The 22,320-nt window shown below is 42.6% G+C and overlaps 2 protein-coding genes across 17 annotated transcripts in view; one reads left to right on the plus strand and one right to left on the minus strand.

Annotated features, from left to right (window-relative positions):
- Window positions 1-3,551, minus strand: part of SMARCA1 (SWI/SNF related, matrix associated, actin dependent regulator of chromatin, subfamily a, member 1) — a 116,210-nt gene extending 112,659 nt beyond the window's left edge. For 9 of the 10 annotated variants that reach the window (XM_070257366.1, XM_070257367.1, XM_014729163.3 and 6 more), the window contains exon 1: window positions 2,655-3,206. In XM_070257366.1, the coding sequence (XP_070113467.1) occupies window positions 2,655-2,837 (183 nt within the window). In that variant the 5' untranslated portion in view covers window positions 2,838-3,206. Of the gene's footprint in view, window positions 1-2,654 lie in introns of all 10 variants that reach the window. The other variant, XM_005614487.4, reaches the window with a different exon arrangement.
- A 6,883-nt stretch (window positions 3,552-10,434) lies between these two features.
- The window catches only part of OCRL (OCRL inositol polyphosphate-5-phosphatase), a 55,301-nt gene continuing 43,415 nt past the window's right edge, over window positions 10,435-22,320 (plus strand). For 2 of the 7 annotated variants that reach the window (XM_023634242.2, XM_023634243.2), the window contains exons 1-2: window positions 18,300-18,472; window positions 18,771-18,850. In XM_023634242.2, coding sequence (XP_023490010.1) covers window positions 18,434-18,472; window positions 18,771-18,850 — 119 coding nt within the window. In that variant the 5' untranslated portion in view covers window positions 18,300-18,433. Of the gene's footprint in view, window positions 10,595-18,213; window positions 18,473-18,770; window positions 18,851-22,320 lie in introns of those variants that run through there. The other 5 variants (XM_070258427.1, XM_070258428.1, XM_070258430.1 and 2 more) reach the window with 5 other exon arrangements.

The raw sequence follows: 22,320 nt of genomic DNA on the forward strand, positions 1-22,320 counted from the left end.
TTTTTCTCCCCAAAGCCCCCCAGTACATAGTTGTATATCTTAGTTCTGGGTCCTTCTAGTTGTGGCATGTGGCGCCGCCTCAGCATGGCCTGATGAGCGGTGCCATGTCCTCGCCCAGGATCCGAACCGGTGAAACCCTGGGCCGCTAAAGCAGAGTGCGAACTTAACCGGCCCCCAGAGCCTATTATCTTTTATTTGATACACAATTCTAGGAAGTTTGATCATCTGGCTTGCCATACTACAGAGAAGAAAAGCAGCAACAGATGACATGGGCAAGACTACTAGAAGAAGGCACACTACGAACAGCAAGGAGGGATGGGAGAAGCCCAGGACTAACACATGAGTCCCACTGCAGTGACATCCCTTTTCCTTGGTGTGCAGGTGTAATTACTTTCCTCTCCCTGCCGCACCACTTGTATTTTTGTCTTTTATAGTTGTTTCAAATGATTTCATGGTTTTGTTATATCTATGTACTTTATCATAAATTTTTCCTCACGAAAGTAGATGAAGTGTTTAAAAGTAACAGCTAACAGCCTGGCAAACAAGAAAGGAGATGGAAACATTATTTAAAAATCAGCACTATACTGCAAGTGTCTGGGAAGTGGTTACTTAATTGAGGGGAAACAACCTCCTGGATCTCCAATGCCTTCGTGTCGCCGAGTACAGTAACTGATGGACATGAGGAAAAGGCTAATTTGCGCCTTCCGTACACCATTTAGGGAGTCAGGGTAGGACGCAGTGTATTCAGATTTGGGGGAGTACTAAATTAATGTATTTGAAGAAATGGTACCAATGAAAGAACTTAAGTTGATGTTTTAGTACTACTTAGATTTTTAAGGAAAAATTAAAAATAAAAAGATGCAGTTACTACGGTAGTAAACTTCAGATATCCAGAAAGTTCCTGCCATATAGCACCTCATTTCCCTCCCCCGAGCGGACAAATGAGGTGCTATTAGGGCAATTGCTAATTAGGCTGTAGAGTTCATGAATATATGTATATCAACTCAGTGCTTATTTTGTAGCTTTTTTTATTGAGCCCCAGTCTTTTCACAATTCAAAAAATTCATACGACCTGGAAATTCAACATTTACTGCCATACAAAAGACAGTTTCGCACCTGCATCTGCCCAGTCTAGGGAATAAAAGGTACTTAGTGGCATCTCTGAATTTCCTAACATTTGATTTACATTGATGCTTGGTATCTGGCCCTGCTTTAATCATCAATATTGTCTTACTGATCCAAATATCGCACAGATCTTAAAATGCGTATGTTTTCTATGGTTTTCACTTAGCAGTACAATTGTCTTTCTGTTTAGTCAACCTTCTAACAGTAAAATGCCACTTAAGCAACTGCTGAATTTAAAATTACTCTAATTCACGGCGAAAGGTGTTAATTTCCCTCGAAAGCTTTTCATTTGGTCGTATATTATCATATAATGATTCAGACAAAGCCACTTGAGATCTCTAAAGCATAATTTTAATTACCTACCGCTTTTTAAATTGCGATATGTCTACTCGTAAACGGAAAAAAAATCCACCCATAAACGATCCGTTTCACAATTTTATTATACATCAAAAATCCTTATGCCCCGGCCTACCCTTTATCTTAATTTTTTAACGGGTCTCATAGTTTTATTTGCATGTCTCAGTCCATATAAAATATGCCTTATGGAGATAATACACATTTTCTGGATTTGGCTTTCATAGGTGTCAGAGCGGTCCCCTTCTGTACGTTAGCAGCAGCTCATCCTGGCGACGCTGGGTTAAAAAAAAAAATTTTTTTTTTTTTAAAAACCTGCGTGTGTCCAGGAGCCAGCAGCGCCCACTAGGAGAGGGAGGCGGAAGCCTGGAAGGCTTGAGGCCGGATTGGGGGACCATTTGGGTGGCCCTGGAGTGAAACACTATACCGTCGGGGGCGGGGCAGGAGAGGGTGAGGGTGCACGCGCTGGAAAATTTCCTAGGCCAGCGTCCACGGTTCCTCAGTTTGGGGTTTGGATTGGGGGGGTACGACACGGAATGCTCATTTTCTTGGGGTGACACCCCCGCCTCGGCAGGCGGGGACCAAACGAACAAGGGATGATTCTTTTTCCCAGCCACCCAAAAGGCCGAGATGGCCAATGAAAGAAATGAAAGTCTCTCCTGTGGTCCTCCGCCTCCCAACCACCCGCACCTTGAAATTCAAATTTAAAAAAACGAGCCCCAGCAAAACCCCTTTTGCGTGAGTGTGGGATTGAAGGGCCCAGATTTCCCAGGCAGAGGCCGACGGGAAGGGAGGGAGAGGGAGCGAGCCGAGGAGGGGAGAGGCGGAGGCTTTTTCCTGCACGGCCCCATCCCCCACCCCGTTACCCCAGTTCCGGGAATGTGCGGGGGCCGGGGGCTGTCGAGGGGCTCCCGAGCCCCCCAGCCCCCGGATAACGGGCCCCTCCACCGCGCCGCGCCGCGCCCCGCCCCCGCCCGCAGGCGGCGAGAAGGAAAGGGGGAGGGGAGCGAATGCTAGACTGTTCCGCCGACCACCCTCCCCCCCCGCGCCCGCCCGCGGCCCCCATCCCCGCCGAGCTCCGTGGGTACCTGTCGGCGCCCAAAGGTCAGGGTTTGGGCCCCTCGGAGGGGCCCGGCACCGGATTTGTCCACCACACACACCCCCTTTCTATTTACCTCCTTCTTCTTCTCGCCCTTCTCTGTGGCCACGGTGGCTTCGGTGGCCGCGGTGGCCGCGGCGGCCGCTCCCTCCTCCTTAGAGGTGGACGGCCCGGGCTGCTCGTCCTCTAGGACCACGATTGTGGCGGTCGCATCAGCGGCTGCCACGGTGGCTGCCAATGCAGCGGTGTCCGGCTCCATGGCGTTGGAGCGGGAACGAGGAGGGGGACGAGGAAGGGGACGCGGGTTCCCGGCGACGGCGGTGGCTGCACTGGAAAGAGCCAGATGAAGCAGGGGTGGGGAATCACTCCGCTTTCAACCCCTTCGCTCGGCCCCCCCTTCTTTAAATAACCCTCAACCCTGCCCCACTTCCGTCCACCCACCCTACGTCATGGCCTCCCCCCGTCACCCTCCCCCCTTCCTCCACCCCCCCTCAACGATCGCGAGACTCCCCCTCCCCACCCAGAGCCCGGCCGGCCCCACACGACCAACTGTTGCCGGAGTATGGGGCGCGGACAAGGGTGGAGGCGGGAACCCACAGCCAGCAGCCCCCTAAAAATCTCCTTTCCCACACGCCCCCAACAGTCAGCCTGAGTTCCCCTCGCAGATGTGTGCAAAAGGAATCCTCCTTCCCTTAAATCTGCTCTTTGTACCTCAGGGCGCTCTCCCCTTCTTGCACAAAGAACTTTTCCTCTGCTTCTAAGTGTACCGTAGAAGGTCTTTTTCACCATTTGCAAAGCCCAGAACCCCTCCGGGGACTGCCCTTTCCCAGGTCCCTAAAGGGGGATTGGAGGTGCTATTCCCACCTTCGTAAATTCTGCAGAAGGAGAAGCACTCCTGAGTCTCTTGATTGCAGCTGCAAACATTCACTTACAAGGCAAAGCGTGACTCTTGGGTTTTATGTATATTTGCTCTGTTTTCAATTCTGATAACTCTCCGATGGCCAGTGTGCAGGAGCCCTTCTTTTGCCTTCGCCAGTGAATTTTAAAACTCCTGGGGGGGAGGGGGCAAGGTCCCAACAGAACCTGGGGCAACTCATGATAAGTACCTAATATTAGTAATTGGATTGAATTACTGTGATTTTGTGGTGTGTTCTATTCGTTATTGTTTAGTAGTAATTCAACACCAATAAGATGCGTGGTCACAGATATAAAAGTATATCGTAAAGGGTGCGAAAGGATGCAAATGTCAGTCATCAAATATTATTGTTTCTATTTCTCCTCACCATTTATTTTGATCAATAATGGGAAGATTTATATCCTAGTTTTTAAATTTCAGTCATTAGAGACAAAAGACAGTAAAACATATAGGAAACAGTGTACCAAACAACAATCACAAAACCTGCAGTTTCCAAAACGAAGCAAATACTTTCCAAAGTGAAAAGAAGTCATGATTAATTTCCCTCAACACACGTTCCTAAATTACCAATCTGAAGTCAAGTGTGATTTCTTTGAATAGGAGGAAGGCACACAGTTGTCTCCCAAATAGATCCATTTTTCCTGGGGATAATACCCTAAATTCCCTTTTGTTTTAAAGCTGTGACTCCTTAATATGCAAAAACTTGTGACATTTTAGCTATTATTGGTCATTTACACCTTAGTGTGAATGAGTGTGAGATCTTGTCCAGGGACTGGTTTTGAACAAAGAAAAAGAGGCAAAAAGCAAGACGCAGGTAATTGAAGAAGTGTGCCACTGAGAGAGGAAAGGAGAGACTGGTGGTGCTAGCTTTGCTCTGATTTGAATTTCAGTATGTTCTTCTCATTTACTTTGGTTTTTCCCTGTGTCCGTGTTTCTCATCCTGAAGTAGGCTTGTGTACTATCCAGTGGGTATAGGGAGTCTCAGTGTAAAAATGGTTCATATTTCTGGAGCATCAACTTTGGTCAAAAAGTGGGATGAAATTAAGTCACTTAACTGATCATTTGAAACACAATTTTTTCTATTAAAATGTGCACACGTATTAAGGAATGAACTGCGGAGTTTGAAGTGTCTCCAGATAACAGCTTGAGACTTCCAGTTAGACATCCTAGCCCTTCCCCACTACCTGTTCAATCTCCTCAGTCATTAAGGATTGTTTGATGGGAAGTTCAAAAAGCACTGACAAAGAAGGATGTTTCAACGCACGCGTGCCCCTGACTTGAGAAGAACCTTTCCAGACAAGGGCAGTGGAGGACTTCTTTTTCACCAAACTACAGCTATGGGAGGACAGAATTCCCCTTTCATTGCCTGGGGCTTCAGAGGAGAAAGGCTCAAGAAATGTTTGTTGTGTATTGATATGTTCCCACTTGCAAGGGTACTTTGTCCCTTTGTATTTCTCATTGCCAATGTACAGTATTTCAGTTACATTGTGGGCTAACTGCACTCTGGTGAGGAAAGCTGGGAAACTCACATCCCTGCATAACACCTTTTCTGTGGGAACGTGTGTTCTACGTTCCAAAAAAAGAATTTAGAAGTTGATTTGAGGGACAGAACATAGTTGTATGCTGGCGATTTTCCACGTATGTATAATGTGATCCTTTCTTTTCAAGGTGACACGGCTAAAAGTGCTACCAAGTGTATGAGTTCGGCTGGAAAGGTCAATGCTTGGTCCATAGGTCTTGCTGCAGGATTCATGTAAATATTGCCCTTTGGCTTGTGGCAACAGCTGCTATTTACAGAGCATGTGCTATCCTTATTTGCAAATCTGCCTAAAATTCATGGTCTGTAGACTTTGTTCAACGAGTCATCTCATTTCTGATCCTACTCAGCACCTTGCTCTATCTGCTACTTCTCCTTATTATGTCTTTTCATTTGAAATGGTTTTTAATCGCTCTATTCCATTGAGATTGGAGAACAAAGCAAACTTTTACAGAAAACCTTGGGGCCATATTTGAGATCCTCAAAATGAACCCTAGTCTACTGAACAATATGTCCATTTGGGCAGATTGTGAACATTGTAGAGGATATTCAATAGTCATTTTTGCATAGCTGAACTTGTTTAGTAGCTACCAGAACACATGTCTAGTGGTGGTATTTAAAATATTTTTACAAAGTTCATAAAGGCAAGGTCAAGGGCTTGGCGTTCCTTCTCTTATCCTGTATCTGAAATTTGTCGTTGAAACCACAGTATGACTTAAAACCACATTGCGATCCCACTGATCAGTGTTCTTCAGAAGTTGGTACAAAGGATTCTGGTCACAGTATTTTGCTCACCGCTATAGTAACCATTCTGCTCATATTAGTATGCTTTTTCACCATTCTTCTTAAAGACATTTATGCTAGTGGGATCTTTGAAAATGTCACATTTCCTCGGTGCTCTGTATGTAAAGGGAGCAGTAATGGTAATAGCTAGTATATGTCTACCATTTCTTGAGCACCCACTATTGTATCAGGCACTGCACTAGGTTCTTTACATATGCTATTGCTAAACTTCCCAGCAATTGTATGAAATAAATATTATTACCCCTATTTTACAGATCAGAAAACAGAGACGTAGAGAGGCTAAATAACTCACCCAAGGTCCCATAGCTAGTGAGTGCCAGAAGCCAGATTCAAATCTCAGACTGTCTGGCTCCAAATCTCAACTTTCCACTTCACCTTTATTAAATTCTCTGGTCTTCACAGGACTTGACAATGTAAATCATATTGAGAAAATGACTGCAAAATATTTCTGCTATCTGTCTCCATCGTGTTCCCTCTGGGTTTATGAGGAGACACTGTCACTCTTAAGGCTCCGATAGCGTGAACAGCCAGATGATTTCTTTAGCAGCTCTACATAGAAGTTGTTGTAAGGTGGAAGTTGGAGAATAACTTGGGGTTCTTGCATATACCCAAAGTAAATTCTTGGAACAGTAATGGGACTCAGGACAGTTAGAGTGCAGAGAGAGGGGAGAACCTAACAGAAACAACTCAAATGTCCAAGAAGAAGTGTTTGGCAAAATATTGTACAGAGCATTCATAAATGGAATACTGTGCAGTTATTGTGAAGTATTATGTAAATATGTATCTGTTGACATGGAAATATGCTCCTAATATATTGTTGAGTGAGAAAAGGCAAGCAAGAAAATAGAATGATCTCACTTTTGGAAAAAGAAAAAAGAAACTATTTACGTAAATAGATTTCCACCAAGGAAAAAGTCTGGAAGGTTGTACTCCAAATGTTAACAGTAGTTACAGCAAGATGGTGGGATTATGGGTGACTTTTTCTTATTTTTGCTTTTCTATTACTTCTAATTTTCCTCGATGAAGGTGTTTATACTTATATAATAAATAAATAACATTTTAAAAGATGAATCAAAAATTATTGCTCAAAACTGGACAGGTTGAAATAATCCCTAACAGAAGGAGTAGGAGCTACTAGACAGGGTGAGTCATAAAAAGGAAAAGAACAATTTCATACTGAAGACAGAGTGTAGTTGTTTAATGTGTAACGTAACAGAAGAAATATAAATTACTTTGCTATTTACAATAATGTTGCCTGGATAAGGAACTGTTTTTGACATTATTGTTTTAAGTTGTGTGTAAAAGGATTTTTCTACTTTTAAAAGTTATCACACGAAACCTAGCTCAGGAAAAAGATATAGCAATTTTTTAAATACTTCTCACCCGGAAATTCTACATACCCATGCATGCCCCAAAACTTGAAAAACATGCTAAGTAATGTGAATCGAGTTTGCTGAAAGCAGGTTGTGAATACTACAAGAGGAAGAATAGCACAATTAGTACAAGCTTGGAGTCTAGAGTCAGAAAGACTTGGAGTTTGAATTCTACCAAATTGTTAAACCTCCCTAAGCCTCAGATTTGCATCTGTAAAATATAATAAAACCCAACTCAAAGTGGCTTTATAAGAATTTAATGTAAAAGTATACATAGAACACTTAGCATGGTCTTGGCATGTAAAATGCACTCAATGGATGAGAGTTAACAAAAAGAAAAAAGCAAGATGATGCTTTGGGCTTCAGCCTGAGCCAAGGAAAAAGCAAGGTTATGAGAAAGTCAGTCCTAAACTAAGGTGGGAATAAGGCAGAACTTTCGTTTGCCCAGTTAATTTGCTATGTTCATTATCATTTATTAGGGTCAGCAGTTTGGTGCAACTACACTTTCTCAAAGGTAAGTTCTGAAGAAAGGCAGTAAATGAGGGAGAAGAGGGCAGGACACTTCCCTATTTAGACTGTGACCTCCTTGAGGACAGGAACCATATCTCATTCATCTTTATTAAAAGGCTACATGAAATGAGGTGGAGGGAAGGGGGTCCAGGGGCTGACTCCCAAACTGTATTGCGTCCTCCACCCTCCACACATACCATTCAGATTTTATGTTGCCCTCTGTGGTTCCTCCCACATTTCCTCCTCTAATTTTGCCCTAGGTGTCCATTTGGGCCAGATTTCATATGCATAACAATATATTTATAGAATACTTTTTAAGGCTCTTTTACAGATTACCCACTATGTGTAGAACAAAATATCAAGGACTATGATGTCTCACAAAGAAAATGGATTGGGTCCTTGTCCTGGGCCTAAACCGGTGGTCTCAGACTTCAACACATCAGCATCAACTGGAGGGCTTGTTAAAGCACAGGCCCCACTCCCAGAATTTCTGAATTCCTATTTTTGGGGTGTGGCTAGGAATTTGCCTTTCTAACAAGTTCCCAAGTGATGCTGATGCTGCTGGTCCAGGGACCACACTTTTGAACCAGTGACCTAGAGCAGGGATCAGCAAAGTTTTTCTGTAAAGAGCCGGGCGGTAAATATTTCAGGCTTCGTGACTGTAAGGTCTTCGTTGCAGTGACTAAACTCTGCTGCTGTAGCATGAAAGCAGCCATAGACAATAGGTAAACACATAAGCATGGCCGGGTTCCAATAAAACTTTATTTATGGATGCTGAAATTTGAATTTCATATAATATTATTCCTCTCTGGATTTTTTCAACAATTTAAAAATATAAAAACCATCCTCAGGTCGAGGGGTATACAAAAATGGGCCTCAGGTTGTGTTTGCTGATCTCTACCTGAAAGAGATTCATTATCTAAGGAAGACAAATGCAAGTGGAAAAAAGAGATATAACAAAGCAATAAACATATGAGAAGGTGTTTAACCTCTATAGTCATCAGGGAAATGCAAACTAAAATGACAGTGCGATATTGCTACACATCCATTCATATGGCTAAAAATTTTTTAAAGATTAACAATACCAAGAGTTGGTGAGGACAGGATGCAGTGGGAACTCTCATATACTACAAAGAGTGTAAATTGTACAACCACTTTGGAAACCAGTTTGGCATTATTTACTACAGCTGAACACATATGTACCCTATTGTGGTAGAGAAACAGAGACGTGCAACCCAGATTCTCCGTCAAGGAAGGACATTCTGCGCAGATATGGGGAATGGAGTCAACAGATAACCTCCAGCTGCCATCACCTTGACCGTCTGCTGCAGCTGCAGAGTTCCTTTGCCCAAGGTCACGTTCTTCCGAAGGTGAATGAACAAAGCAGGAGTGTAAATAAGTGAGGTCTGACGCAGAACACATCGATGGGCACTACTTGTTCCAAAACTCCATGCCAAGTTGGCTCAAGGTTTCTCAGACTTGTATCACGGTTCATCTTCTCCCTCTGCCCAACCCTACTTCCTCCGCCTTTCTTTCCCAGGTGTTGGTCTCTAATAAATATCTTGCACTCAGCACTCCATCTCAGCTTTTCCTTCTGGAGAGCCCAACCTGCAACACCTTTGACCCGGTAATTCCACTAGGAAAATACACCCTAGAGAAAATCATTCATATGCACACCAAAAGCTATATACAAGAATGTTCATAGCAGCTTTTACTTATAATACCAAATACTGGAAACCACCCAAATGTCCGTCAACAGGAGAATTAATGAATTGTGATATATTCATATTTTGGAATACTATACATCAATGAAAATGGCAGCTATATACAGCTACATGCATGACATAATATTGAGTAAAATAAGCAAGGTATAAAAGAGTGCATACTGTGTGATGACACTTATATAAAGTTCAAAAACAGGCAAAAGTATTTATGGCTTCATTCATAAGTGATAAAACTAGAAAGAAAAGCAAATAAATGATTATCACAGAAGTCAAGATAGTGGTTATGTCCAGAGGTGATCTTCAAAAATTTTAATGACCAGTGTGACTGAAATCTTGACCAATCCAAACAGACAGAAGCTGAGTATTCTGGAACACACTGAGTATGCAGAAACAGACAGAGGACAGAGTGTGCCAGACCAATACCAGCCCCCGTTTAATTCTGGGGGGGGCAGAGGGAAGAAGAGATGGTCAGAGAGAGAGGCGCCTGGTTTGGGGGTGTCTCCCTAAATGCTAACAATGTTTGATTTCTTGGCCTGGATAGAGGTTGCATGGGCATTAACGTTATAATCATTTGTTAAACTGTACATATATATTTTATGCACATTAAAAGAAGGAAAAGTAGACATACTATAGAAAAATATAAGTAAATGTTTTATAAACGTTCACTTTAAAAAGTAGAGCTATAGGGGCCGGCCCGGTGGCGCAGCGGTTAAGTGTGCACGTTCCGCTTCGGCAGCCCGGGGTACACCAGTTCAGATGCCAGGTGCAGACATGGCACCGCTTGTCAAGCCATGCTGTGGTAGGTGTCCCACATATAAAGGAGAGGAAGATGGGCACGGATGTTAGCTCAGGGCCAGTCTTCCTCAGCCAAAAGATGAGGACTGTCAGCAGTTAGCTCAGGGCTAATCTTCCTCAAAAAAAAAAAGTAGAGCTATAAAACACTGAGGAGATGGTGGGGGAGTGAATTTAAGAATGATCAGAGCTCATCATGTGCTTATTCATTCTGTGACAATATGATACAAAGCAGACCTTGAGAAGTTTCAAGAAGTTCTATAAGAGGTACAAAGAGATACTGTTACTCCGAAGAGGAAGCATTCTTTTCCAGCTGAGAGGTGACAAGAGAAGAGCTTCAAAGAGGAAGGACCATTTGAGGTGAGCATTGAAGAATAAAGAGGATTCCAGTAGTTGCAGTTGCAGAGGGGGTTGGGGGAAAAGATAGCATTAACGAGATGGAAGTAAGAAGAAGTGATCAAGAAATTAAATAGTCAAATTGATTAGAGGAGCAGCTTCTTTGGATGCTTAAAACCCTTAGGAAAATTTTAAGTCATACATTATTTTCTGCAAAGGATAGTTATACGTCCTGCAGATACCTATCGAATAACTACTATGCCAGGTGGTAGGTGCCAGGTATACAGCCATAGCAAGACAAACAAGATTTTGGAGATTACATCGCCTGTATCTGGACTTAATTTCTTTCTAGAGGCACCATTCTTCCTGAGAGCAGAAAACAATCTAGGCTCATCCACATAGACTCGGTCAACTCAATGTTGTTTTTGTGTGTGCGTCATTTCATGTTTAAAGTCAACCAGATTTTGGAGTCACCCCCTCCCTCCTTCGTGGCCCTCGTGTTGATTTTGAACTCTAGAGTTTATGTAAGACTGAATTAGCAGTGATGGGGAGGAGGCGTCTACTTCTTGGGCTCTTGGTATATTCTGCACTGGCCTTCCCTGAGATGTATGAAGTCACCCTGTCATGCATCCCTGCTGCCATCCATCCGACTCCACTTCAGACCTCTAATAGCATGATCCTTACTGCCACCCAAAGCTGCTTCCCCTCATCATGACCACAAGACCCCAACTTCTAAGTTCTCTTTTCCTACTCTCCTCCTTCTTCTCAGTTCTGAGGTTCTTATCTACTAGGGTGGAGGGATGGGATGAGTAACATAACACATCTTGCCCAAGTATTCTTCCAAAATCTTCTTTTCTGCCTTACACTCTGAACTGAGACATAAACCGATAACCTAAAAACAAGGCTATGTTCTGCTCTTCCTTTGTCACACCTGCAGTGGAGGTGAGACCAGCCTCTTGTGTCACGGCCTGCCTGGAGAAGGGACACAGGGTTGAGGGTAGAAGGGAGCTCAGGTAGGCTTCATAGATCAGTCCACTGGATCCATCACGGTGTGGATTAAAATGTTACAAATAGACAAAAACAGCTTTCAAGACCTGATTGGAATTCTTGAATTTTGTGCTTTAAAAAAAATCAGTTTGCTTACTTTAATAATTTTATATTTTGTTTCTAAATGATGAGATTAGAGAGACGGTTTTACTTGGCAGATAATTTTTATTCCCAATAAGCTAAAAACTGAGTTGAATTTAGCCGTAACTCTATTTTCTCTTGTAGGGTTTTCAAAGTGCTAGAGAAATCTTTATGTGCTATGTAAGAATTTTGATCAGATAAATGCAACTTATGGGTCTGATGAGTATCATCTTGAGAATTCATAGAATTTTTCATTTTTATGGTCTGTATTTCAACATCAGCATCTTTTTTATTCTTTGTGGGTATATATTAAACAGTTTATGACCATTTTTTAAAAGCTTAACACTCTATAAAGATCAAGACCAAGATGGCAAGATAAGCAGCATTTATCTGGACAATCAACAGAGTACCTGAGTCATGAGCACACCCGTCTGATTGCCACTAACTGCTGCACGTGTTCAATTGCTAAGGGAAATGCTGGGTAGAGCATAAGGAGTGGTCTCAGGAGGTAACCCTGGAAAGACATGTCCAGGACACAATACTTGGAGCCTTAAATGTCAGGCTAACTCCATATTCTTTCAGTTCAGCCTCTTCACTTTCTGAGGGGAGGAGGAAAGTAGGCCTGGGCAATGCCAGACCTGGCTATGGGATTCTCAAAACAGAAAGGAGACCCTAGCATAGGAGAATGAAATAGGGGTGGAGGGCAAAGGGAATTAAGAAACTGGCCAGGGCAGGAACAAAGTAGCAAAGGGAAGGGGGGACTTAGAGAGGGGAAGAAGGGTCTGGAGGGCCTCCTTTCCCCAAGGAGGCCAGCTCCTCCTGCCTGCTTGTGCCTCTCAGAAGTTAATGAGCCTTTCTCACCCCAAATTCTATACAGAATGAAAAGTATAATTGAAAATATGTAAATAAAAATGAGCTTTTCTTTATGCTGTTCTGTATGGAAAGCAATATCTATGTTGGATTTGTGTATATGAAAAGCAAGGCTTTTCAACTAGTGGTGATTTAAAAATCAATGAATCATTTATGCCTCCACTTGGCCTGCCTTCCAGCCTCTGGCTGCTGACTCACCTATGCGAAATCTTCCTCCCCAGCCTCACTTGTGTTAAGTAGGCCTGTTTTTGCCTTTGCAGGCCCTAAGCTATCTAGCTTATGAAGGCTTCAGCCAGTATCATATTAAACATATTACAATGCATCCACATCTTGCATTAAATATTTATAATTTTGCTGTAAATTTTTGAAAGGGCTTTTGTAATTTTGCTCTTGAAATTATTTGTCTGTGCATAACTAATTTAATTTATAATGGCTGTGATTTCTCCACAATCATTAGGCATACTTGGAAAGTCTTGGGAAGTGAGAAGTTCCAACCTAAAAATTGTTTGCAAAGACAATGGTTTTAAAAATAAATATGAGATTTAATAATTAATCACTTTGATATGTTATATTTTGTAGCCATTTAATTAAATTGTTATGATTTTTGAGTTTTTTATTTTCTTTTAGTGTTTTATAGTCTCTTTTTAAGATCTCAGTTTTTTTATTTTGTCTCTAAAAAGCCTGTAAGTCCTAAGCACTTAGTTATAGTTGTCTAGTGGATAAAAGACAGGCACTGAGCACCCATTTAATTGTATGTCTGTGTTTGTGTGTGAGTGTGTGTGTGTGGTGGTAAAGGTGGTAAGACTCATGTTTACCTGAATCTATAATTTCATTTATTTGAATTTTGTTCAGTGACCATTAACTCTTTGCATTGGATATCTCTTATATGTAAATACAAGTATCTGGCATAAGACCTTTATTCTGTTAGGCAAAATACCATCTGATGATGATAGGTGAGAACGATCAGAGCTATACACTAAAAATTTACTATAGAACTGACAAAACTTGGATTATTGGATATCATAGGTAAAGGAGAAGAAGAGTTCATGGATAAACCTCAAGTTTCAAACTTGGGTGACAAGTAAATAGAGGTGTCATTAAGAACCATAGGTAAGTCAGAAGATGGTTGGGAATAAAATAACGATTTTAGCCAACTTACAAAAATGACTTAACACATCCAGAAGCACATAAGTAAGCACAGTCCCTGAAGTGGTGCCAAAAAAGGAGAGAAAACAATTTGCCACAGGATCAGGCCCAGGGAAATGATTAAATTAGTCAAGCTTGCCTTCATCCCCTCTGCTGGTGCTAGGCTGAGGGGATACATATCTTTACCCAACTTTGACTCCAGGGTCAGCTATTTCAACGCGTCCTAAACACCATTTCAGACTCCGTCACCCCATGACAGTCTGCTCTGCCTGCTGTACTAATTCCTGAGCCTACTGCACCTTCTTGGTATATTTTCTCTGCTCCTGCTTTCCATCCACCAAGCATTGCCGGAGAAAGGTACAGACCGGTAACTTTACAGTGCTGATTTGGAATTCACGCCACCTGCCTCGCGTTGGGCTTTCTCTGTTGCTCTAAAACCCTTTATTAACTTTTCTGGATTCACTGTCAGTCTCCAACAGTGACTGTTCCCTCCTTCTCTGCCTTATTCAAGTTCCCAAACCCTCTGCATCTAACTTCAATTTCATCAGATTAAATGTGATAACTCAGGTAGAGCAGTTACCATAGTGCCTGGCACATAGAAGGTTCTAAATAAACACTTAGTGTTGCTACTGTTAATATTGCATGAACAGCGTAATGTGTTAGTTGAAAAGCTAGGAGTCTAGGGGCAGGCCCCATGGCCCAGTGGTTGGGTTCGCACGCTCTGCTTCGGCAGCCCAGGTTTTCACCGGTTCGCATCCTGGGTGTGGACATGGCACCGCTCATCAGGCCATGCTGAGGGGGCGTCCCACATAGCACAACCAGAGGCACTCACAATCAGAGTATGCAACTATGTACTGGGGGCTTTGGGAGGAAGAAGAAGAAGAAAGATTGGCAACAGATGTTAGCACTGGTGCCAATCTTTTAAAAAAAAAAAATAGGTAGGGCTTTAGAGTCAGACATAAGTTTGAGTCCTGATTCTGCCATTTACTAACTAACGGGCAAGTTGCTAGACCTCTCTGAGTGTCAGTTGTCTCATCTTTACAGTGGAAACGATAAGATTACTACTTTACAGGGATTTCAGGAGGATTAAATGAAAGTATGTACGTAAAGCCATGAGGAGAGTGTCTGTCGCATGAGTATTCAATGTTAGCCACCGGTATTATTATTATTGTTATTACATCCACTTGTTACTTTTTTTTGAGCAAATCATCACCTCCCCTGTGAGAGTTTCTCCACAGTCTTTAGTGTCCTCACCTCAATGTATTTCCATTCTTCACAACCTCTTATTCTTTACAGCAAATATTTGAGTACCCCACTATATGCCAGGCACTGTGTTGGGTGCTGGGGATACTGTAGACTCGGAGGAAGAACTCTCTCTCCTTTTCTCTAAGGTTGATTCCTCCATCTGCACCTTGGATGCTCGTCCTTCCCAGTTACTGAGGGATTTTTCTTGCAACCTTTCTGCTTCCCTCTTCTAATACCTTAAATGTCCCCTTCTTTGCTAGCTCCTTCTCATGGCTTTAAAGTGGCTTCAAGTTTTGGTAAGTATTTCTCTTTGACTCTTCTAATTTAATTAAAATTGTATTTCACTCCTTTTTGCTTCCAAACTTCTTCGATATGTGGTCTCTCGTCTCCGTTTGCTCAGGATACAGTCCCTTCTCAATACCCTGTCATCTTGTTTCTACCCTGACCACTTATTGAAACCACTTATTTAACAGTCTCCAGTGAACTCCATGATACACCCAGAGAAAGTCTCTCAGTCCTCATTTTCCTTGTCCTGTTTTCAACGTTTGACACCGCTAACCCTCCCCTACATATTATTTCTTTGTTTTTCATTTTCATTGATTACAAACAATTTAAAATGCTAGAAAGTACACAGGATAACGTATATGTACCCACAACCTAGTTCTAGCAAATCTTGCAACATCAACTTTCAGATTGTGTTTAAAGAAATAAATATTACAGATACGGTTGATGTTCCCTGTAGTCCCCTCTCCAGTGTCAATCCTCTCTCGCCCTTGCATTTGGTGATGATCATGCCCTTTCATGATTTATATACTATTACTATTATGTATATCTATGTAGCCATAAGCAACAGATAATATTTTCAGACTTTATATAAATGGTATACCATACATGTTTTGCAATTTTCTCTTTATGCTCAACATTATATTTTTGAGATTTAACTCCGTTAATACATCAAGCTTGAGTTACTCCTTTTAATTTTGAAATAGTATTAAACTTCATGAATACCATGATTTATTCATCCATTCCCCTGCTGATGGACATTTAATTTGCTTCCTTTTTTGGTGAGATTACAAATAATGCTGCAATGAACATTCTTTTACATGTCTTCTAGTGCACAAAGGTTAGAATTTTGCCCAGGTCTGTAGCTAGAAATGGACTTTCTGAAGGGTATTCCCTATCCAACTTTATTATACAATGTCACGTTGCTCTTCATAGCAGTTCTGCCAACTTATACTCCTTCTAGCAGTGATCGGAGTTCTATCTGTTCCACATCCTCGGCAACACTTGATGTCGTCTGAATTTTGAAGTTTTTGCCAACCCGACGGTTGTGAAATGGTATCTCATAGTTTTAATTTTCAGTTTCCCTGAATTGTAATGAAGTAAATCATCCTTTCATGTCTTTATTGGCCATTTGGGTCTTTTTTTCTCATTGATTTATAGGGGTTTTTGTACATTCTGGATACTCATTCATTCATTCATTTAATCAATATTTTTCTAGCATCTACTTTGTTTCAGGAATGGTTCCAGGCACTAGGAATGCAGCAATGAACAAAACGGACAAAAATCCATGCCCTCATGGAACTTTCATTCTAGTGGGGAAAGGTAAACAGTAAACAAAATTGCGAAGTAAGATAGAATAATGGCTAATGATAAATGCTCTGGAGAAAAATAAACAGGGAAGAGGGGTGGGTAGCATGTGTGTATGGGAGTGGGAAAGGAAATTGTTGAACTGCAATTTTAAATAAAGTTGTCTAGGAAGGCCTGACTGAGAAAGTGACATTTGAGAAAAGACCTGAAGGAGGTGAGAGTGCAGGCAGAATGAACAGCAAGTTCAAAGTCCCTGAGGCAAGAGTGTGCCTGGCAAGTCCTAGGAATAGCAAGGAGCAGTGTGACTAAGCAGCAGGAGTTGGAGAGAGTGGTGGGAAAGGAAATCAGATAGGTGATGACAGCTAGAAGTATAGAACCTCATAGGTTATCTTTTGTCAGTTATATGCATTGAAAGTATCTTCTCCCAATCTGTGGCTTGTCTTTTAACTTGTTTATGTTGTCTTGAATTTTAATATAGTTAAGTGTAGCAATCAATTCCTTTATTTTTGTGTTGTCTAGTGTCTTAAATAGTCATTTTCATTCCCTATTCCAAGCGCATAAAGATATTCTCCTGTTTTCCTCTGAAAGTTGTCAAGTTTTGCTTTCCACATTTAGATCTGGAATCCACCTGGAACTGAATTTTTCTTCTGTGGTGTGAGGTAGGGAGCTAATTTTATAATTTTCCATATGGATGATCAAGAGTCCCAGCAGCATTTAGTGGATAATCCACTCTTTCCTCACTGATTTGAAAGGTCACATATGTTGCATATCAACTTTCCATCTTTGTTTGGGTCTGTCTGGGGGCTCTGTATTCTGTTCCATTGGTCTATGTTGCTCCATTCTACACTGTCTTAATTACCATAGGTTTAAAATCAGTCTTGATAGTTAATCCACTGTAGATTCTTGAGCAAATGAAAAACACAATTGAAGCGTTACTTTGGGAAGAATATTCTTATGACTTATGTCATAAATCGTATGCTTGAGTTCCACTGCTGAACTTCTGTACATATTCTCATGTAAAATGGTCAAAGGGGATGTCACAAAGGCTAATAATAAAGTGATAGCGGTGTCAATGGAGAGAAAACAAGGAATCAAAAAGTAATTCCAAAGAAAACATTAGCAAGGTTTGTTGACTGATTGGATACAGAGAAATTAGGAGCGAGGAAGAAAGCATATGGCTTTGAAGTTTCAAGCCTGAGTGGCTGTGTGAAATGATGATGAGTTAGTTTTGTCATCCAGTGTTGTCAACAGTGGGGTATACTAGGCAAAGGGTCCCGGTCCAGGATATATATTTGGGCGTTGCCTGCTTAGAGGTGACCTAGAGGGGCTGCAAAGGAAGAGCAAAGGTCTGAACTTTGGAGATGTTTCCGATTTAGGAGGTGGAAGAGAAAGGGGAGAACATCTGAGAGGGAGGATAACCAGCCCGGCGCATGTCAACCATAATAAGGATTTTTTGAATGGATGATGTGGGTCCTATTGGCCCAACGCCTTTGAGTTCCATCATAGGCGTGACTGTGTTTTGTTTCTGCGGCAATCTTCAAAGTGCCCAGAAGAATTTCGGTGTCACAGGCAGCACTTGAAACATATTCCTTGCTGGACGTGGTTGAGACGCCCCCGGTCCGTCGGGTCTCTCGCTGCAGTGCCGCAGCTTGGCCACAGGGGGCGGACTCTGCGGCGGCCTGGAAAACTGGCGGGGGCGCGAGGCGCCGCTCTCTCTCGGGTCAGGCTCTCGGCTCCCGGCTCCCGGCTCTGGCTCCCGGCGCCCGGCGCTGAGCCGCTCCTCGCACGACGCGCCGCCGAGGCGGGCGGGTGTACGGACGCGGGGGCCAGCGTCGTCGGATCCGCCCGCAGTCCGCAGCCCGGCTGAGCCCGGAGGCCGCCCGGATGGAGCCGCCGCTCCCGGTCGGAGCCCAGCCCCTTGCCGTATCCGCCCGAGAGAAGGGGGAGGGGAGGCCGCGCGGGCGGCGGGTGGGGGTCGGAGAGATTGAGGCCGCGGCTGGTGGGGCGGGAGCGGGGGCGGCCAGGCCCGGAGGCCGAGCGGGGCGGGGGAGGGAGGCGGGCGTGGGAGGCGCTGCCTCTGGTACAGGGGAGGGAGGAGGGGAATGGGGAGGAGGGGTGGGGGGCGGGGGGCGGGCAGGGGGCGAGAGCCTCCCACCACCCCGCACCGCGCCACCCCTCCCTGGCTGCGCTTCTAAAAGAGACCCTTGACTAGCGCCCGCATACTGTCGAGGGTATGGAGATGAAGGGTCCTCTCCGGGAGCCCTGCGCTCTGACCCTAGCCCAGAGGAACGGGCAATATGAGTAAGTAACCACCTGATTCCCACAGAGGAGGGGAGCCTGCCATTACCTCCCAACCCCAAACCGCGACAAGCCACCCACCCTCCTCCCACTGAGGCCGCGCGGGCAACAGGTTCAGGCCCAGGTGTCAAGTGCAAGTGGTTTAACCACGGGGCTTTCTCCCCAACTTCCAAGCTGCTGGATTGCTCCTGGCAGTGTGGCTCAGTGGGAAGACTCAATGGGCGGGGAAGCAGGAAGCCTGGGTTCTTTGTTCCAGCCTCTGCAGCTGACACATGTTGTGTAACCTTGGGCAAGTCAATAAAGCTTTCTGGGCCTCATCAGTTAAATAAAAACATTAACTGCCTTACCTTATAGCCTTTGGAGTTTTAACTGGGAGAATAATAAATGCGAAAGTGGTTTACAAAAAGGAAAAGTGCTATAGAAACGCTTCATTATTAACCTTACAGAAGTGCCTTTTCTTAACCCCATTCAACTGGTTCCTCCACTCTCCCCACCCCCTTATTCCACTTGCTTGAAGGCATAGTCATTAATTCAGTAATGGTTTAGTGTAGGCCAGTAACTGCCTCACTTATTGACTTGACTGTTAGAAAAAATAATGAAATGTGTAGAAATATAAACGACATTTGGCATTTTATCAGTGTGTTACCTTCCACTCTGCCTTGCACATACGAGCTCAGTAAGTACTGTTGACTGATGCATCAAAAGATTATTTTGATAAGCTATCACCATAGTTACTGATCTCACTCCCTTACCACTAATGCCTCATCTTGAAAGTATCCATGGTGACCACAGTATGTCAGAGGCCCCTCTCCTTGTGTGCCCAAGCCGCTTCCTTTGGTTATTCACTGGTTTCTTGACATCAGAGTTTAAAAATTGTTGATCACTTAAATCCTGCCATCTGCCAACATTGGATTCTGCCTAAAAACAATTTTTCTCAGTCCCCGCTTTTAGATTGTCCGGTCAGTCTGTGTCTATGGTGTCTAATTTACACAGAAGAAATTCCCACTGGCCTATCCTGCCCTTTTCTGAGACTCTTGGTGACACTGTAACTGGACATCGGCTGGTTCTGTGAAGTAGCTCTTCCCCAGCTCCTGCCTGGTCGGTTCTGTTGATGTGGGAAACTCATATCACTTTTCCCAGATTTCACCAAACCTTGAAGGACCAATTTAAGAAAAGTAAATTTAACAGAAAAGTGAATTGAAAAGTGGAACACCACTGCCGCTTCCAAAGGCTAGAACGGATTGGACAGATGTGACCCCCTTGGGCAAATGAGTAAACATTTGTGCCTCGATTTCCTCTCCTGTCAAAAACAAAATGAAGAGGATTAAATAAAATAGCTACATTGTAGAGATGACCGCAGCCGGGGATTTGGTCCCCTGGTTCACTATGTTTGTAATTCTATTCAACTAATAAAGGAGTGAGCAGCGGCCTTGAGATAAATATCCCTTTCTATCTGGACTCTTGTACCAGAAGAACTTTTAAAGGATGGTAGCTCTCCTGACTATTTGTGTCCTCCTCACAGAGAAATCCAATTCTTGTGTTCCAGTTCTTTGTAAGTTATGGGAGAATAGCAACATCTAATACTTAATGGCTTGATATGGACCAGGTACTCTTCTAAGCACTTTTCATAAATTAGTTTATTTAACCCTCACATGAGAGTTCCTGTGAAATAGTCATATCATCATCCCCCTTTTCTAGATATAGAAATGAAGGCACAAAGAGGTTAAGTCACTCCCTCGCAGTTGGGAAGTAGCATAGCTGAGATATGAACCCATGTAACATATCTCAGGATTACATTGTCTGAGAAGTTTCTTTTGAAATCATTTATTGGAGACCCCTAATACTATCATACCATCTATAATCCTCAGGTTCTTGTTTCTTGGGTGCCTGCTCTGACTTGGGTGTCCAGAACTTTTTAACTTTTGGGTTTTTATCCTTGAATTTGAAGCCTATTTAATCTTTAGTTCCGTGGTTCCTGCTATTGAGCATAGGAGAAATTTACTTGCCAGACTAACATTACAATTACAAATTGTTTTTTTTGGAAACAAAGAATCAAACACTAACATTCATTTTTTTCCAGGAAAATGGATTATGACACAACCTGTTGTTTCGTCTTTAACCTTCCTTGAACAAATCAAAGTATTTCCTAGGGATAATGCTGAGTCTGCAGTCACAATTTGTGACTCTTTTCCGTCTGACAACTACCAAATTCTGATTTCCATTGTTTTGCTGTATGCCTATTACTTTTCATCTTTCTGTTCTGAAAGGAATGAGTACACTTAGGTAGAATTTTTATGCTTATTCTTAGTCCTCTCTCTTGCTACGGTTACTAAGACATAATAGATATTCAATAAATACTTGTAGAATTGACTTAAATTCCCAGTTTATCTTTGTTTTGTGGTGGGTTTTTTGGGGGGGAGGGGTGCATTTCTTCTTTTATCGAGATGTAATTTACATATAAAATATTAGTTTAAGGTGTACAACATCATAATTTGGTATTTGTATAGTTTGCAAAATGATCACCATGGTAAGTCTAGTTAATATGTATCACCATGCGTAGTTCCTTTTTTTTTCTCTTGGGATGAGAACTTTTAAGATTTACTCTCTTAGCAACTTTCAAATATACATTACAGTATTATTAACTATGGTCATGTTGTTCCTTATGGCCTCATGAATTATTTATCTTATAATAACTGGCAGTTTGTACCTTTTGACCTCCTTCATCTATTTTGCCCACCCCCATCCCCCACCTCTGACAACCACCAATCTGTATCTATGAGTTTGGTTGGTTGGTTGTTTTTAGATTCCACGTATAAGGGAGATCACACAGTATTTGTTTTTCCCTGTCTAACTTATTCCACTTAGCAAACTGCCTTCAAGGTCCATCCATGTTGTCTTTTTTGTGATGGTTTTTAACAACACGGTCCATTTGAAGCTTTACCACTAGTGGTCAGCAGCATTTTTAGTCTACATTACTTTGAGATTATATTGGTTTTGTGTTCATTTTCCTCAAAATAAGCTCTTCCTCCTTGACCCTTGCTTTGTCAGTCTTTTATCTAGTTTCTGGTCTCCATCTGGATTTATAGGACTCTGCTCGATAAAGGAACTTTGCAGGATGAAAGGGGCCTGCCCCATATTCCTCTTAGTCACCTAAAATAGAAACCCCAGCAAATTAGACAAACAGGATCAGAGCAGAAAGACAGCGTTAATACTTTTATTTCGCTTAGTTCTGTCTAAGCTATTCCTTGCCCCCAGTTGTCTCCTTCAAAGTTAACGCATTTGAAAAAAAAATTCTAAAAGCTAAAACAACAAGCCCCCCAAGAGACAACAAAACAGAAATCCAACGCTTCAAAACAATGACATTTTTAATGACAGAAGTTGAATGGTTGTATTTAGAAATGCATCTCTGTTTATAGCTTGATTAAGCTAGTTTATTCAACCAATATTTATTGAGCATCTATTAGGCAGGAGAC

This window comes from Equus caballus, chromosome X (assembly GCF_041296265.1).
Source record: "Equus caballus isolate H_3958 breed thoroughbred chromosome X, TB-T2T, whole genome shotgun sequence".
NCBI lineage: Eukaryota > Metazoa > Chordata > Mammalia > Perissodactyla > Equidae > Equus > Equus caballus.